The sequence below is a fragment of the Notolepis coatsorum genome (assembly GCF_963971535.1).
Source record: "Notolepis coatsorum genome assembly, chromosome: 7".
In the NCBI taxonomy this organism is placed as follows: Eukaryota; Metazoa; Chordata; class Actinopteri; order Aulopiformes; family Paralepididae; genus Notolepis; species Notolepis coatsorum.
The window spans coordinates 70,545,201-70,562,225 of record NC_140171.1 but is presented as its reverse complement, the minus strand read 5'-3'; the positions used below and the strand labels follow the sequence as shown (position 1 = coordinate 70,562,225).

The window sequence follows — 17,025 nt, the reverse complement described above, 5'->3', positions numbered from 1 at the left end:
GGCTTCTGTGTACCGTTACACCCCTAGTCAGTCTGCTTCAGGTCATTGTCCATCTGCACTCTGAAGCTCCGTCCAATGAGTTCTGAAGCATTTGGATGAATATGAGCAGATAATAATTATTGCCCGAAACACTTCATCCAGCTGCTTTTGTCAGCAGTCACATTATCAATATACAAGGGGACCAGTTCCATTGGTAGCCATACATGCCCACTAGGCTTGGGCGGTATGACGGTATTACGGTATACCAGGGTATTTCGAGATCCCGCCGGTATGATTCTCAATACCGTGACGTCACAGACTGCTATTACACTGAGTTGATTGTAGTGCACAGCACGCGCCAGCAGAGGGTTACGTGGCTACTGTTCTGAGAGCTAACGTTGATACCTGGATGGTGCTGGCTAACTGGCTACCGTTCTGAGAGCTAACGTTGATACCTGGATGGTGCGGGCTAACTGGCTACCGTTCTGAGAGCTAACGTTGATACCTGGATGGTGCGGGCTAACTGGCTACCGTTCTGACAGCTAACGTTGATACCTGGATGGTGCGGGCTAACTGGCTACCGTTCTGAGAGCTAACGTTGATACCTGGATGGTGCGGGCTAACTGGCTACCGTTCTGAGAGCTAACGTTAATACCTGGATGGTGCGGGCTAACTGGCTACCGTTCTGAGAGCTAACGTTAATACCTGGATGGTGCCGGCTAACTGGCTACCGTTCTGAGAGCTAACGTTAATACCTGGATGGTGCGGGCTAACTAGCTACCGTTCTGAGAGCTAACGTTAATACCTGGATGGTGCGGGCTAACTGGCTACCGTTCTGAGAGCTAACGTTGATACCTGGATGGTGCGGGCTAACTGGCTACCGTTCTGAGAGCTAACGTTGATACCTGGATGGTGCGGGCTAACTGGCTACCGCTCTGAGAGCTAACGTTAATACCTGGATGGTGCGGGATAACTGGCTACCGTTCTGAGAGCTAACGTTGATACCTACTAACTGGCTACCGTTCTGTGATTTGTTTACTTGGTAACACGGGTTGCTAAGGAATTTAGGTTCGAGGTTGAAGAAAGTGCACTTTTAGGTTGAAAGAACGGCCCTAATGTCAACGTGTTTCAATATAAGCGTTATGTATGGTGATAACCCCCCCCCCCCCCTGATGAAAATGAAAGTCATACCGTCATATACCGTATACCGGGATATTATGTGAGCAAGGTATGACGGTATGAAAAAAATTATACCGCCCAAGCCTAATGCCCACGCCATAACACTACCACCACCATGCTGAGGTGATTCTTTATGAGCAGTTCCTTTCATGCTCCATACTCTTCTCTTCCCATCATTCTGGTACAAGTTGATCTTTGTCTCATCTGTCCATAGGATGTTGTTCCAGAACTGTACAGTTTTTTTTTTAGATGTTTTTACTTTTTTACAAACTCGAATCGGGTCTTCCTGTTTTGTGGTGGACCCTCTGTATTCACTCTGGTGAAGTCTTATCTTGATTGTTGACTTTGACACCGATACGGCTACCTCCTGGGGAGTGTTCTTGATCTGGTCAACTGTTGTGAAGGGGTTTTTCTTCACCAGGGAAATACTTCTCATACACCACAGTTGTTTTCTATGATCTTCCATCGTCTTTTGGTGTTGCGGAGTTCACCAGTGCGTTTATTTTTATTTTTAACCCATTCTCTGCCGGAGCTTATATCCATCCTTGTAGCCTCTCTGCCAGCACTATTTGTCTATGGAGATGTTCACCTTCTTTGCAGGGCTATAACTTTTTAAATTGTATTGCTAAATTGACATTACTATGGCCCATTCAATATCAATTATCTATTGTTCATGATGTAGGAACGTTTAACTTTTTCATTCACACATTCATACAATAATACGGTCTAGAGTATAAATATGTTTTTATCGTTTTCTGCAGTATTTCATAGAACGTGAGATATAGCCATAAATGCATTTATTAGATCATCAACTGTACACGGTCCTAGACGTGTTGACTGATCATCTGCGGTTGACCGGAGGGGGGGGGGGGTCGTTTATAATTCAATGACCGACGTTAAATGATTTATGTAGTATGGGTGATATATAGGGATGGGTACCGAATTCAGTACTTTTGAGGTACCGAACCGAAACATGTCTGTACTACCGAGTATCGATTCAAGTGAGATACCAAAAAGAAAAAAAAAAGAAAAAAAAGAATTTACCTTTTTTTCTTTTCATGTCAACGTTCGCACACACAATATATGCTTACCTAGGATTTGACTTGATTCAACAACAAAGCAGTCAGAGCAATGGCAAGCCGAAAACTGTCGAAATTATAGTTATTTGAAGTTTGGATATTTTTTTTCACGACTGAGGTAGGTAAATTAAATTTCTTGAGACTAAAGTACTGAAAAAAGGTACCGTTGGGTGCCAGTATCGATTCACGGGTACCGGTACCGTATCGGTTCAAATGTGAAAGGTACCCATCCCTAGTGATATATAGATCAGAGCAGTTTGTTTTTGATACACTTTTTCTCCCATTTTCTATATTTTCTCCCATCCCAATTTCGTATCATCCAATTCAACCCTCCCCTGTCACGAACGCTGTTTCTTGCCTCCCACAAGCCGGCTGCAATGTGGACTAAGTCATACATAGCACAAGTCCCCTCCGGTACTTGAGGTAACAGCAGTCGCATCTTTTCACCTGCGCAGCTCGATCTTAGTGGCGAGGACTAACGCGTGGGAGGCTCACGCTGCCCCAGACACTTCCTGATTCTACTGCGCAGGCGCACCAACCGACCTGTAGGAGTCGCTGTCCACAACGCCCGATCCCCACCCATCAGTTTCCCACCCCCTAATACGGCCAATGTGTATTAGTACGGACGACCAGCTAAACTGAAAGCAAATGTGGAGCGCTGGGCTCGAACAGGCGAGCCCAGCGTCTCCAGATGTCGTGGCGAGCGCCTTGCCCACTACGCCACGTAGCCGCCCTAGATCAGAGCAGTTTGTATCGAAAATGGTAAAGAAAAACGCTGAAATTCACCCCAGTCTCCTCTTACCGTTGGGTGATGAGCGTGGAGCAAAAAGATCGCTATTATGGGATGTTGATCTAGGTCAGGGGTGGCCAACCAGTCAGAGACTAAGAGCCACAAAAAAATGACTGTGGTACCACAAAGAGCCACACCATATACCAGCGTTTCTCAACCTTTTTTTTCAGTCACGGCACCCTTCATGTGTTTATAGGTCTCACCCTCTGGCCTCTGAAGTTGCTAATGTCTTTTTTATTTGGGCCTCACAGGGTTAAAAGTACCCTGTGAGACCCACGGTTGCAAAATTACAAAATCACTTTTAGCCATTTAAAAAAATAATGTTTATTTAAAAAATGTTAAAGGGGAACTATTTTACTATTTCTTTCACTATTTGGGCACTTTTACACAATTCCTGTGAGTCTATGGAACACCTAGGTTTTTTTTTTTTTAAATGCATTGTTTTGTATTTCTAATCAAGTACTAAAAACCGCATTTTTCTACCTCAAGCCGTTTTGAGGCTGGGCTCCAACCACTGTGTGGCCTGGTGCCAACTGCCACATCAACTGCCACATTATTATGCAGCTGAGAAATCTCTGACATCACAGATATGCACATTTTCAGATGACTCAGTTCAGTGAGGGTGAATATTGTGAGAGGAGAATTGGAAGAATTCGCCAATATGAGAATTAGAGACATATATCCTATTAATATAAGTCCACATAGCTAAGAAACAATGGTAAACACTGAAAAAAGCCATTTATAAGATAGTTCCCCTTTAAGCACATGTATAGTCAATTGGTCCTGTTGTTCAGCCTGACAATGCTATTTGATAGTAAATGTGTTTATATGTCCCACCCTCTGGCCTCTGAAGTTGCTAATTTCTTTTTAATTTGGGCCTCACAGGGTTAACCTCTAAAGCCCGAGATATACAGTAAAAGTGTATATTTTCAGCATTATGTTTGTTTACCAATTATTTTAACTGTTATTAGTGAAATATAAGATTATAGAAATCTCAGGGCATTGAGTCGGAAACCGGCGCATATTGACAGGAGGAAGTGGCACAGCCAAAAGTGAGTGTAGTCTTTTGAAGGAAGAGACTCAGGGCTTTCAAATTTCGAAAAACTACCCTACCCAGCCCCTGTCAATCATCTGACTTCTGGATTTACTTTTTAATTTCTCTTATTTTTTGGGATTATCTCCCACAAACCTGAACGTTATTGCCATAAAACAGAACGCAGTTAGTTTCTCTACCTTTCTGTGAACGTCTTGCAAAAAACGGTGTTGCAATATGATGAAGAATGGTGGAGAAATTTACATTATAAAAAAGATGGCAAAATTCAGTACTGTATCTACAAAACCTTCTGTTTAATCATCTTCCCTTTATTCATTTGCTTAGATTTTTCAGGTCTGGTCAATTTTAGCATGGTGTTATTTACAGTCAAAGATATATATTTTTTTTTAAATAGAATTGATATTCTCCTTTGGTTCATTACAATTTACTCAAGCCTAGTAACAGACACACTATTTCTGACACTGATCCATATATGTCCCTAGATTCAGATACCAAGAACATGCAAATGGACCATTTAAAAAAAAATTGTAAATGTTTATTCTACGTCCTTATGGAATGAGTGACATAAAAAAAAAAAAAGTAAATTTTTTTTTTTTCTTTTTTATGGATGGAAGAGTCGCACATTGACGGGCAAAGAGCCGCATGCGGCTCGCGAGCCGCGGGTTGGCCACCCCTGATCTAGGTGATCTAATTCCGGTTTGTATAATACTAATACACGTCCAATCATGTTGTTTATTGAGTTATGGCAACGGATCGATATGCACGGTGTCTGGATAGAGTCCAGAGTTGAGCGGAGTCCTACAACACCAGCAAAGACTCCGTGGGTGAAATGTGAATACCATGACGAAAATATGAAATATTGATCTCAAAGACGGCGTAACCCGTCATTGGCAGATTACGCATGGCGAGGAATGACGTGTAAACACGTCATCGGCGGAGAAAGGGTTAAGAATGTACAAAAGAGTTGATTTGGCCACACCTAATGTTTTTGCCATCTCTCTGATGGGTTTGTTTAGGTTTTCCAGCCTAATGATGTCTTGCTTCACTGATAGTGACAGCTCTTTGGACCTCGTATTGAGAGTTGACAGCAACCAAAATCCAAATGCAAATACCACACTTGAAATTAACTCTAGACCTTTTATCGGCTCCTTGTAAATGAAATAATGAGGGAATAATGCACACATTGGAATGGTGGCCATGGAACAGCTGAGCAGCCAATTGTCCAATTACTTTTGGTCCCTTCAAATTGTTGTAATTCCTACACTGTTCACCTTATTTAGATGTAATGCAAATTAAAGCTGGAAGTCTGCACTTAAAGCACATAATGTTTCATTTCAAATCCATTGTGGTGGTGTACAGAGCCCAAATTATATAAATTGTGTTGATGTCCAAATATTTATGGGCCTGACTGTATTTAATCTATATATTTAACACACCAACATTATTGGGAATCTGCTTACATCTTAGAAGTTGGATACCAATTTCCTCTCTGCACGTTCAGTACAAAGCTATCCGGCTGCAAGCTAGCCTAGCTTAGCACGGATGAATAGAAGCAGATATGGACCACTAGCTCCTGGATAGGTGTTTTTGGCCAACAGCTAGTGGTACAAACCATTGCAAACCATTGCTTTTCAAATATCAGGCTACAAGAGAAAATGTGTTAGATTTTCTAAAACCCTTATTTAAAAGTATAATGGATTTTACTGTTGTAGCATGATGTGTGAGAAATTATGCCTAGTGAATGTGTCAAGGATTCTACTATGCAGTTCTTCCTAAGGCCAGCCACTTCCTGCAGTGGGTGGGACTTGCTCCCATAGTATCCCAACAGTGTCATAGTTCTGACTCAAATGTGAGTTTTCTTTAAATAAGGACTTTGATGAAATTGACCCAAAAAACTATAATGGAAATATACATTGTACAAGTACTAGCTGAGCACAAAGCAATAGAGATTGTTTAAATTGGTCAACGTAAGATAGGCTACAGTGCAAGCTTTCCTTAAAGGTCCCCTGTCTTATAAATTGCCTTTTCCAGTGTTTATCATTGTTTTCTAGCAATGGGGGTTTGTATCAATGGGGTCTGTGTCTCTAATTCTCATTTAGGCTCATCAGTCTAGTCTCGAGTTCACAAGATCCTCCCTCACTCAACTAAGCCATTCTGATTTGACTGTTTTGCTGACGTGAGTAAGGCACTGGTTGTAGTCACCGCCCACAATCAACAATTCGCTCAACAACAGAGCGAGTGGAATTACTTCCTCAAACGGGTTGATGTGCGCGGGTGCCGACAGACGGCAGAGAACGAGCGAGCGATGGAGAGGGAGAGAGAGAGAGGGAGATAGAGATAGAGAGGGGGAGAGAGAGAGAGAGAGGGACACGAGCATTTACACACAACCTCCCGACCGCGGGAGTGTGTGTGTAAATGCGTGTGCGTGCGGGGCAGGAGCTTCTCCACTCGCATATCACTGTCAAAATATCGTTGCGCACGCTCTCACGCGCACGCCCGTATTCCGATCCGTGCAATAATATTCACAGGGGTATATATTGTCATTTGAAACCCTTTACCAATGCATTGTCCCGTGGGATTATGCCCCCCCACAGCAAAAATCATTAGTATCCCCCTCAATCTCTCTATATCTCTCTCTGTCTGCTAGTGCAGACTGTGGGTGACTGTCACTCAAAGCGCTTATGGGCGGAGCCCAGCCCAAAACTGCTTGAAATCTTGAAGTGGAAAAATGCTGCTTTAGAGTACTTGATTAGAAATACAAAACAATGAATTTTGTAGATATGTATCGTGCCTTAATTGGTATACAGTACAAATTTTTATTTCTTTGACAAATGACTCAATATAGTATAATACAGAAATGTCTATCTCAGGAGTTATATCAAATGCTTGGTACTGTTGAATTCAGGACAAGTTGAATTTCATTAATATGTGCTATGATCCAATGTAAATCTGTAAGCCAAGTAAGGCATGATAAATATGTGAAATGTATATATCTTTGTCTTGTGTAGCCACAATTTTCACAGAAAATGTGTTTCTATCTCTAACAAAAAAAAGCTCTGTGGCTTTTTGTTACCATACTAAATATAGTCGTTAGTCATTGCTGATTGATTTCGGGGAGAGAATAATGGCTAATTAAAAGCACATTAGTGATATATTAGCGTCAAAAAGCACACACACACACACACACACACACTGTCCTTTCATTCAATTACTCCAGAGTTTTCATTTCTCCTCTCTAATTGAGTTCTCTCATACACTCTTGGTGCGTGAAATGCACCTACTTCTCTCACACACACACACACACACACACACACACACACACACACACACACACACACACACACACACACACACACACACACACACACACACACACACACACACCCTATAGAATATGTGACCTATATCTGCACTGCTATGCTTCACTCTGAATTCCCATCCTATAAAGGAGGTCAAAGTAATGCAGGGTCTCTACATGCAGAGTTGCTGTCGGGTTCACACGCTGACATGCTGTGTGTCACTCAGGTTATGGACGAGCTCCACACAGACTGCACTTCTTCCCCCCCTGTTTGCAGAAAAAAATACCCACTAAGGCTGGAATGTTGGCCTTTTTTCTCCTTTTTTTGGCGCCATACTGTTTATGTGATATGAGTCTATACCCTATCATACTAAACAACCTGAGTCTATACCCTATCATACTAAACAACCTGAGTCTATACCCTATCATACTAAACAACCTGAGTCTATACCCTATCATGCTAAAGTCAAGTCAAGAGTTTTATTTGTCACGACATACAAGCATACAGTGAAATGCGGGGGGTCATGCCCGCAGCGATTGTGCAATAATACAAGTAATAAGAATAGGATGAGAATAAGACATTTGTGCAATAATACAAGTAATAAGAATAAGACATAACCGGTATAATGTACATAAAGTTTACAAAAAGCATGGTAAGACATGCTAAGGTCCTGCGATAGTGCAATACACTGTTAGCTACGGATGAGGCACTGGGTCTTATGTACACTACTATACAATGCTGTACTATACAATCTACAGTTGTACTATGTGTCCTTGTGCTAGCTTGCTATATCCATCTGTTTACTATACAAGAACCACTCCCGTTCTTGTTTTTAAAGTGACCTTTTCATTGTGTAAAGTGACCGTTGAGTGTGAGCGTGTGCAGCATGTGTGTGTGTGTGTGTGTGTGTGTTCATGCTAAAGTGACTGCTAGTGTGTGAGCGTATACAGTGTGTGTGTGTGCTTGTTCAGTGTTCAAGACGCTGATGGCCTGGGGGAAGAAGCTGAGCTGAAGTCTCTCTGTCCTAGTTGCTGGTGTTCGCAGGCGTTTGCCTGACCGCAGCAGCTTGAACAGGCTGTTGTTGGGGTGGTGAGGATCTTTCATTATTCTGCAGGATCTGGATTTGCACCTCTTGTTATATAAGACCTTCAGGGGTGGTAGTGCAATACCCGTAGTACGCTCAGCTGAGCGCACCACTCTCTGTAGGGCCTTCTTGTCCTGTGCCGTGCTGTTTCCATACCAGGCAGTGATGTTTCCAGTCAAGATGCTCTCTACAGCTCCAGAGTAGAAGGATTGGAGTATCTTCCCCGATACTCTGAACTTCCTTAACTGTCTCAGGTGGTAGAGGCGCTGCTTCGCCTTTTTTACGACTGAGTCTATGTGTGTTGTCCATGTCAGATCCTCTGAGATGTGGACCCCCAGGTACTTAAAGCTGCTCACCCTGACCACGGTAGCCCTGTTTATCCTCAGTGGTGTGTGTGTCCCCTGCGGTGTTCTCCTCAAATCCACGATCAGCTCCTTGGTTTTACCAATGTTCAGGAGCAGGCTGTTGTCCCGACACTAGCGTTCCAGTACCTCAACCTCCTCCCGGTAGGACTTCTCGTCGTTGTCAGATCAGCCCCACCACCACTGTCGTCCGCAAACTTCACTATGGAGTTGGAGCTGAACTTGGCCACACAATCATGTGTGTATAGTGAGTACAGCAGGGGGCTCAGAACACAGCCCTCGGGGGACCCGATACTCAGGGTGATGGTGTTGGAGGTCTGACCCCCCACCCTGATCGCCTGGGGCCTTTCGCTCAGAAAGTCCAGTATCCAGGCGCTCAGAGCGGAGCTCAGACCCAGCTCGATCAGCTTGTCCACCAGTCTGGTGGAGACTATGGTGTTGAACGCTGAGCTATAGTCAATGAACAACAGTCTCACATAGCCCCCCTTCTGGCAGTCTAGGTGAGAGAGGGTGCTGTGTAGTACTTGGGAGACCGCATCGTCAGTGGACCTGTTTGGCCTGTATGCAAATTGCATAGGTCCATATCACTGGGGAGGGAGGCACAAATGTAATCCTTAACCAGCCTCTCAAAATATTTCATGACCACAGAGGTGAGTGCCACCGGTCTGTAGTCATTAAGACCTGTTGGGTAGGATTTCTTTGGTACCGGTATTATAGTGGACACCTTGAAACAGGCAGGGACCACAGACTCAGCCAGGGATAGATTAAATATGGTGGTGAACACTGGGGCTAGCTGGTTAGCACAGGACATAAGTATACGTCCTGTTATCCCATCTGGGCCAGCTGCCTTTCTGGTGTTCACCCGCATAAATGCTCTTCTCACACTGTGTTCCGTCAATGAGAGAGTGCCCCCTCCCCCCCGCGGATGCCCCCCCTCCACGACGGCCGGCGTGTCAGTGACGTACCAAACCGTGCGTAAAAGGAGTTGAGCTGGTCCGCGAGAGGTGTCGGCACTCCCCATTGAGGGGGCGCTGACTTTGTAGTCGGTTATCGTCCGTAGTCCTCGCCATAAACCTCTTGTGTTATTCTGGGCCATTTGTGCCTCCATCTTGTCAGCGTACTATGTCCTCTTAGCAAGTTTTACAGCCTTGTGCAGAGTATAGACTGTAGCCTTATACTCTGTTTCCTGACGCTCTGCCCAGGTTATAAGCAGTGGTGTGAGTTTTCAGAGCCGCTCGGATAGTACTGTCAACCCACGGTTTCTGGTTCGGGAAGACTCTAACCTTCTTCGTAGGGACAATGCGATCCGCTAGTGTTGTTATGAAACTGACAACATCCGCGAACTCACTGACGTCACTGGAGCTCGCCTCGAGCAATCCTCAGTCGACGTCATCGAATGCGTCCTGTAGCCTCTGATTGGTCGGACCACTTCTTTACCTCACGTGACATGACTGCGTCACGTGATCTCTGCCTGTAGGCGGGGAAAAGCAATATGGTGTCGTGCTTGTTGGACCAGCTAATGGAGGAGCCGGTACTGCCTTGTAACCGGCTCTGAACGGGGTGTAGCAATGATCCAGCGTATTTCCTCCCCTGGTGGTGCAAGCGATGTGCTGAAAGAAGTTTGGCATCACCTTCTTCAGATTCGCTTGATTGAAGTCGCCGGCTACGATCATGGCTGCGTCCGGATGTTTGATCTGGTGGTTCTAAACAACCTGAGTCTATACCCTATCATACTAAACAACCTGAGTCTATACCCTATCATACTAAACAACCTGAGTCTATACCCTATCATACTAAACAACCTGAGTCTATACTCTACCATACTAAACTAAGGGCAATAGGCACATACTGGAACCCAGCTCATACAAAATTGCCTTCAAAACCACAGATTTTGTGTATTTATTAGCTTATGTATTAGCTGTCAAAATGTCAGAACTTTCACTGCAGTTTGAACCATTTACATCATTGTGCAGGGCAGATTATCTTAAAGGTCCCATGCATTATAAATGGCTTTTTCCAGTGTTTAGCATTGTTTCCTAGCAATGCGGGATTATATCAATGTGGTCTGTGTCGTTAATTATCATATTGACTAATCAGTCTAGTCTCGAGTTCACGAGATCTTCCCTCACTCAACTAAGCCGTTCTGATTTGACTCGCAATGCGACGTAGCAAGGAGCTGATTGAGCTGATTGTGATCTGATTGGCTCTGTGGTTGTAGTCACCGCCCACAATTCGCTCAACAACAGAGCAGTGGATTACTTCTTCAAACGGGTTGCGCGGGTGCCGAGAGGGATACGGAGCAACGGGAGCATTTACACACAAACCCGTGTGTGTGTGTTTTCGGAACGCATCACATCTCTCCTCTCTCTCTCTGTCACTCGTCTCGGAGCCATTTACACACAAACCCAACTGTGTGTGTGTTTTTTCGGGACGCATCGCATCTCTCCTCTCTGTCACTCGTCTCGGAGCCATTTACACACAAACCCAACTGTGTGTGTGTCTGTCTCCGTCTCTCTCGCTCTCTCCCTCTCTCTCGCTCGCTCGTTCTCTCTCGCTCTCGTATGTATCACGCTGTGTGGGTGACTGTCACTCAAAGCGCTTATGGGCGGAGCCCAGCCAAATCAGCCTGAAATCTTGAGGTAGTAAAATGATTCTTTTGAGTACTTGATAAAAAATATAAAACAATGAATTTTTTGAAAATAGTGAAAGGAATAGCAATGCATGTCCCCTTTAAGTCAAACATGAGTCAAAGTGCCATGCCTGTGATCTACCACTAGGGGCAGAGTGGCCAATAGTGAATGCGAATGAGCGAGTGAGTGAGTGACATTGCCAGTCATAGAGATGATTAAAATAAGAGACTTACATAGTAGCATCATATCAGTATGAGAATTAATAACGTGGGCTAAAGATGATGGTGATATTCTAAATTTTCACATAGCTCATTTAATCAAATCCACCCCATCTGCTATCCCCCGTCATGGCAAGGCCAGACACCTGTGTCTCTGTCGCCTTGGCGACCATTCACTGTCATGGTTTGCATGCCCTGCCACATTAGCTATCGCCATGAGCGACAGGGTTATCGTGCCATGAAGAGGTCCAGGTTGTTCAGCACAGTGGTAGCTCTGCTGTTAGCATGTGTCATCCTGCTCACTGCCAGAGCTACAGCAGAGCTGCTTTATTTCCCCCTGGACTTCTTTTATTTGTCTTGTCGACATTGTGCTGCTCAGCTGTCTGTGTGTTTTACTGCCTAACAACAAGCCGAGCACTAGATTAGATCTATTAATTTATTTCATAATCTTTTAAAATGTGTATTCTATATTCATACAGTATGAAGGCAGAGGGGGAGACATAGGAGAGAAGGTTCTTTATTGAGGCAGTAGGAAGGCAGAGAGGGAGACGCAGGAGAGAAGGTTCTTTATTGAGGCAGTAGGAAGGCAGAGAGGGAGACGCAGGAGAGAAGGTTCTTTATTGAGGCAGTAGGAAGGCCGAGAGGGAGACACAGGAGAGAAGGTTCTTTATTGAGGCAGTAGGAAGGCAGAGAGGGAGACATAGGAGAGAAGGTTCTTTATTGAGGCAGTAGGAAGGCAGAGAGGGAGACGCAGGAGAGAAGGTTCTTTATTGAGGCAGTAGGAAGGCAGAGAGGGAGACGCAGGAGAGAAGGTTCTTTATTGAGGCAGTAGGAAGGCAGAGAGGGAGACGCAGGAGAGAAGGTTCTTTATTGAGGCAGTAGGAAGGCAGAGAGGGAGACGCAGGAGAGAAGGTTCTTTATTGAGGCAGTAGGAAGGCAGAGAGGGAGACGCAGGAGAGAAGGTTCTTTATTGAGGCAGTAGGAAGGCAGAGAGGGAGACGCAGGAGAGAAGGTTCTTTATTGAGGCAGTAGGAAGGCAGAGAGGGAGACATAGGAGAGAAGGTTCTTTATTGAGGCAGTAGGAAGGCAGAGGGGGAGACGCAGGAGAGAAGGTTCTTTATTGAGGCAGTAGGAAGGCAGAGAGGGAGACGCAGGAGAGAAGGTTCTTTATTGAGGCAGTAGGAAGGCAGAGAGGGAGACACAGGAGAGAATGTTCTTTATTGAGACAGTAGGAAGGCAGAGAGGGAGACATAGGAGAGAAGGTTCTTTATTGAGGCAGTAGGAAGGCAGAGAGGGAGACGCAGGAGAGAAGGTTCTTTATTGAGGCAGTAGGATAGCAGAGAGGGAGACATAGGAGAGAAGGTTCTTTATTGAGGCAGTAGGAAGGCAGAGATGGAGACATAGGAGAGAAGGTTCTTTATTGAGGCAGTAGGAAGGCAGAGAGGGAGACGCAGGAGAGAAGGTTCTTTATTGAGGCAGTAGGAAGGCAGAGGGAGACATAGGAGAGAAGGTTCTTTATTGAGGCAGTAGGAAGGCAGAGAGGGAGACTCAGGAGAGAAGGTTCTTTATTGAGGCAGTAGGAAGGCAGAGAGGGAGACGCAGGAGAGAAGGTTCTTTATTGAGGCAGTAGGAAGGCAGAGAGGGAGACATAGGAGAGAATGTTCTTTATTGAGGCAGTAGGAAGGCAGAGAGGGAGACTCAGGAGAGAAGGTTCTTTATTGAGGCAGTAGGAAGGCTGAGAGGGAGACAGAGTAGGGGAGACGCAGGAGAGAAGGTTCTTTATTGAGACAGTAAGAAGGCTGAGAGGGAGACGCAGGAGAGAAGGTTCTTTATTGAGGCAGTAGGAAGGCTGAGAGGGAGACAGAGTAGGGGAGACGCAGGAGAGAAGGTTCTTTATTGAGACAGTAAGAAGGCTGAGAGGGAGACAGAGTAGGGGAGACACAGAAGAGAGGTTCTTTATTGAGACAGTAGGACGGCTGAGAGGGAGACGGGAGTAGGAGGTCTGATCCCAGGCCAGCAGGGGTATCAAATCAAATCAAATCAAATTTATTTATAGGGCCCGACAACACACGTTAATGTCCCCATGGGCCGTACAGGTCTTCTTTAAACAAGTCAAGAAGACAACATAACAATAAGTCAAGAACAGAACAAGAACACCATAGGGTCCAAACATTTTTTAGATGAATGCAAATAAATGAAAGAATGCAAGCACTCCCAGACATACCCCACGCGAAGGTAAGGAAAAACTCACTAAAACCTAACAATAGGGAAAAAAAGCTCCACAGGCAATGTGGAGGAGAGAAACCTTAGAAGGGCCGTTCAAGGGGGGATCTCCCTTCTTAGATGTCGGTGATAGTAGTGTTGCAGACGGACAGTTGGTAAGCATGCACTCATGTGTGTGGTGAAACACAGATGAGTGCATGCAATAGCAACTGTACATTTTGAAAAATTAAAGATAGAGCTAATAGCGATAGCAACTGAACATTTTGAAAGATTAAAGATAGAGTTGATAGCGGATCTATTTGAGGCACAGGGGCGGCGCAAGAGGGTCACGTCATCCCCGTCTTAGTCACGGGACATTCAACACTCCGGTCGTTGCTCAGGGACAGCCGGAGACAGGGGGAAGGGGGGTGGCGCAGAGAGGGTCGCGAACTCCCCGACATCATCGCGGGACATCCGGCACTCCGGTCACCACTACGAGACCTCCGAAGACAGGGGGGCACGCAGAGGGGGTCGCAATCTCCCGGCCTTCGTCACGGGACGTCCAACACTCCGGTCAACACTCCAGGACAGCAAGTCATAGGAAGACAGGGAGACGGGACAGGCGTTAGACAGCTCATGAGATTGTAGTAGGCGGACATAGCAATAACATGGGTACATGTGGTTCCAGAGGCAGGAGACAGGGTTCTGGTAGGATCTGATCCCAGGTCAGCATGGGTACATGTGGTTCTAGAGGCAGGGAGCTTTTCTTTATTTAAATTAGGGCTGACCCCTATTAGTCGAATAGTCGACTAATCGGTCGAAAGGAGCCGTAGTCGACTGCCAACCTCTTAGTCTAATACAAAAAAAAAATTATAAAACATTTTTAATTTCATTTTTATCATTCTTTCCAAAAGAAAAGAGGCCTAGAAGCATGGCTAACGCTAATGGCATGTATACCAGAGGCTAACTGCCTACGAAAACAGGCACAGAGGCACTGAAAGAGGATTTCACCCATCTAATGAACACACTAGACTAGACAAATATGTAAGGGATAATGTATAGCTACGAGGTCATTGTCTCAAAATAATTGACCGACACAGCGTTCTGGAACACCGAGGCGTAGCCGAGGTGTTCTAAACGCAGTGAAGGTAAATTATTTTGCGACAATGACCGAGTATAGCTATACATTATCCCGCTTATTACATGGCTAACTTACTAACAATATACCTAATTCATTTTACACCATCGACGAGACGAGATCAAATGCAGACGCAGTTGTTCTGCTGCTCCTGTCATCGGCAGGTGTGGACTTGATTGCACCTGAATGACCTGATGTAGTGCAGCTGTGCGAGATAAAGCTGGGAACAAGGTTATAGCTTTCGTGACTGCGATCAAAATGCTTGATTGTGATTAGTCAATAGCGCTCAGTTGCCCCTAACAGCGGTCATTATTGCTTGTTGCCCCTGACAGCGGTGAATTATCGAGAAATAATTGACCGCTGCTAGGGGTAACGGAGCGCTATTGACCAATCACAATAAAGTATTTTGGCGAATGTTAAAACGCCATGTAATAACAAGATGTATCCATCAGTGGACCAATTGCATGCTTTTGCAGTGGTCAAGAAGCCTTCAGTCGACTCATTCAGACATTAAGCACCCCCCACAGCCCAAATGGAATGATAAAAAAAAAAAATATATATATATATATATATATATATACAGTATATATATATATATTATACTTTTTTATTTATTTATTTTTTTTAGTCTACTAATAGTCGCCTAACGGCACATTTTGGCCAATCATAGTCGACTATCCAAATCCTTAGTCGGGGACAGCCCTAATTTAAATGTACTAACCGCTAAACATTTACATTTACATTTAGTCATTTAGCTGACGCTTTTATCCAAAGCGACTTACAAGTTCTGTACGACAAGACAGCAAGAAGGGTACAACTCTATCAGCTGAGTAACAATGTTCATCAAAGTGTTGCGTGTTACAGTGTAGGTTAGTTTATTAGGACAAGTGCATGACAGTAAGATTAGTCAGGGTTAGATTTTTTTTTTAAACCATCTCTAGGCACCAAAGTTCCTCTAAAGGAGGTCTTGGGAGCCTGCTAAAAATAACAGGTCAATTGACACCATTTGACTGCTTCATACAGCAAACCATTGTGTATATCATAGATAAGCATGTATCTGATCATTTGACATGGGGTCATTTGTTTTCTCTCTCTCTCTGCAGGATGTAAAGGCAGTGGTGACACACTCAGTACAGAGTGGTATCCACTCTATTGGAGGCGTCCAGGTCCTCTTCCCTTTGTTTGCACAGCTGGACTACCGCCAGCCCTCCAGCCACGAGCTGGACACCTCCGTCTGGTAACATGCAAGCACGCACGCACACACATCAATCAAACTTCTCAGCTACATGCAGTCTTAGCATCTCTCTAATTGGCTGGCTGGTGATGTTCAACATCTCAGAATATGATGTAACTAATTAATTCAGCCATTCAAATGCCATACGTTAATCATATGATGTGACTAATACATTCAGCCATTAAAAAATGCCATATGTTAATCATATGGAACAGTGTTTGAATCTAGATGATTAGACTTGAGATTGAAACGGGGCCAAGGGGACGTTCTCTAGATGGCCATCATTAACCAGCTGTTTTTTAGATTTGACATTGAAGGTTATATTGTGTCTAGAATGTGTTCTGCCAGCACAGCGGTGACATCCCACTCCCTTCAATCACTTCCTGTAGCATGTTAGCATGTTAGCATATGACCTCTGATGACCTGGCTCTTAGTCAGCACTGCACTGACATCATTCTCACTTCATCTCTCACTCGCTCTCGCTCTCTCACTCGCTCTCTCTCACTCACTCTTTCTTTCTCTTTTATCTTCCACTCTCCCTACCACTATCTGTCTCCCCATCTGTCTCTCTGTCTCCTTCTCTCTCGCTCCCCCTCCCTCCCTCTGTGTGTGTGTGAGAGAGAGAGAGAGAGAGAGAGGCTGAATGTGATGCTGAGAGCTCCTTTGTGGTATTTTCTCTCTTATTTATTTTCTGTTGCTATCGCATGGTATAATAGTTTGTTTTATTGCCTTACATTAGTATTTGCATGGCTAGGTTGTTGTGATGTGGTACTTTGT

The 17,025-nt window shown here is 44.6% G+C and overlaps 1 protein-coding gene across 1 annotated transcript in view; it reads left to right on the top strand.

Annotated features, from left to right (window-relative positions):
• The window catches only part of lrba (LPS-responsive vesicle trafficking, beach and anchor containing), a 622,382-nt gene that overhangs the window by 144,951 nt on the left and 460,406 nt on the right, over positions 1–17,025 (top strand). The window contains 1 exon segment of the mRNA XM_084317903.1: positions 16,118–16,251. Within this exon segment, the coding sequence (XP_084174029.1) occupies positions 16,118–16,251 (134 nt within the window).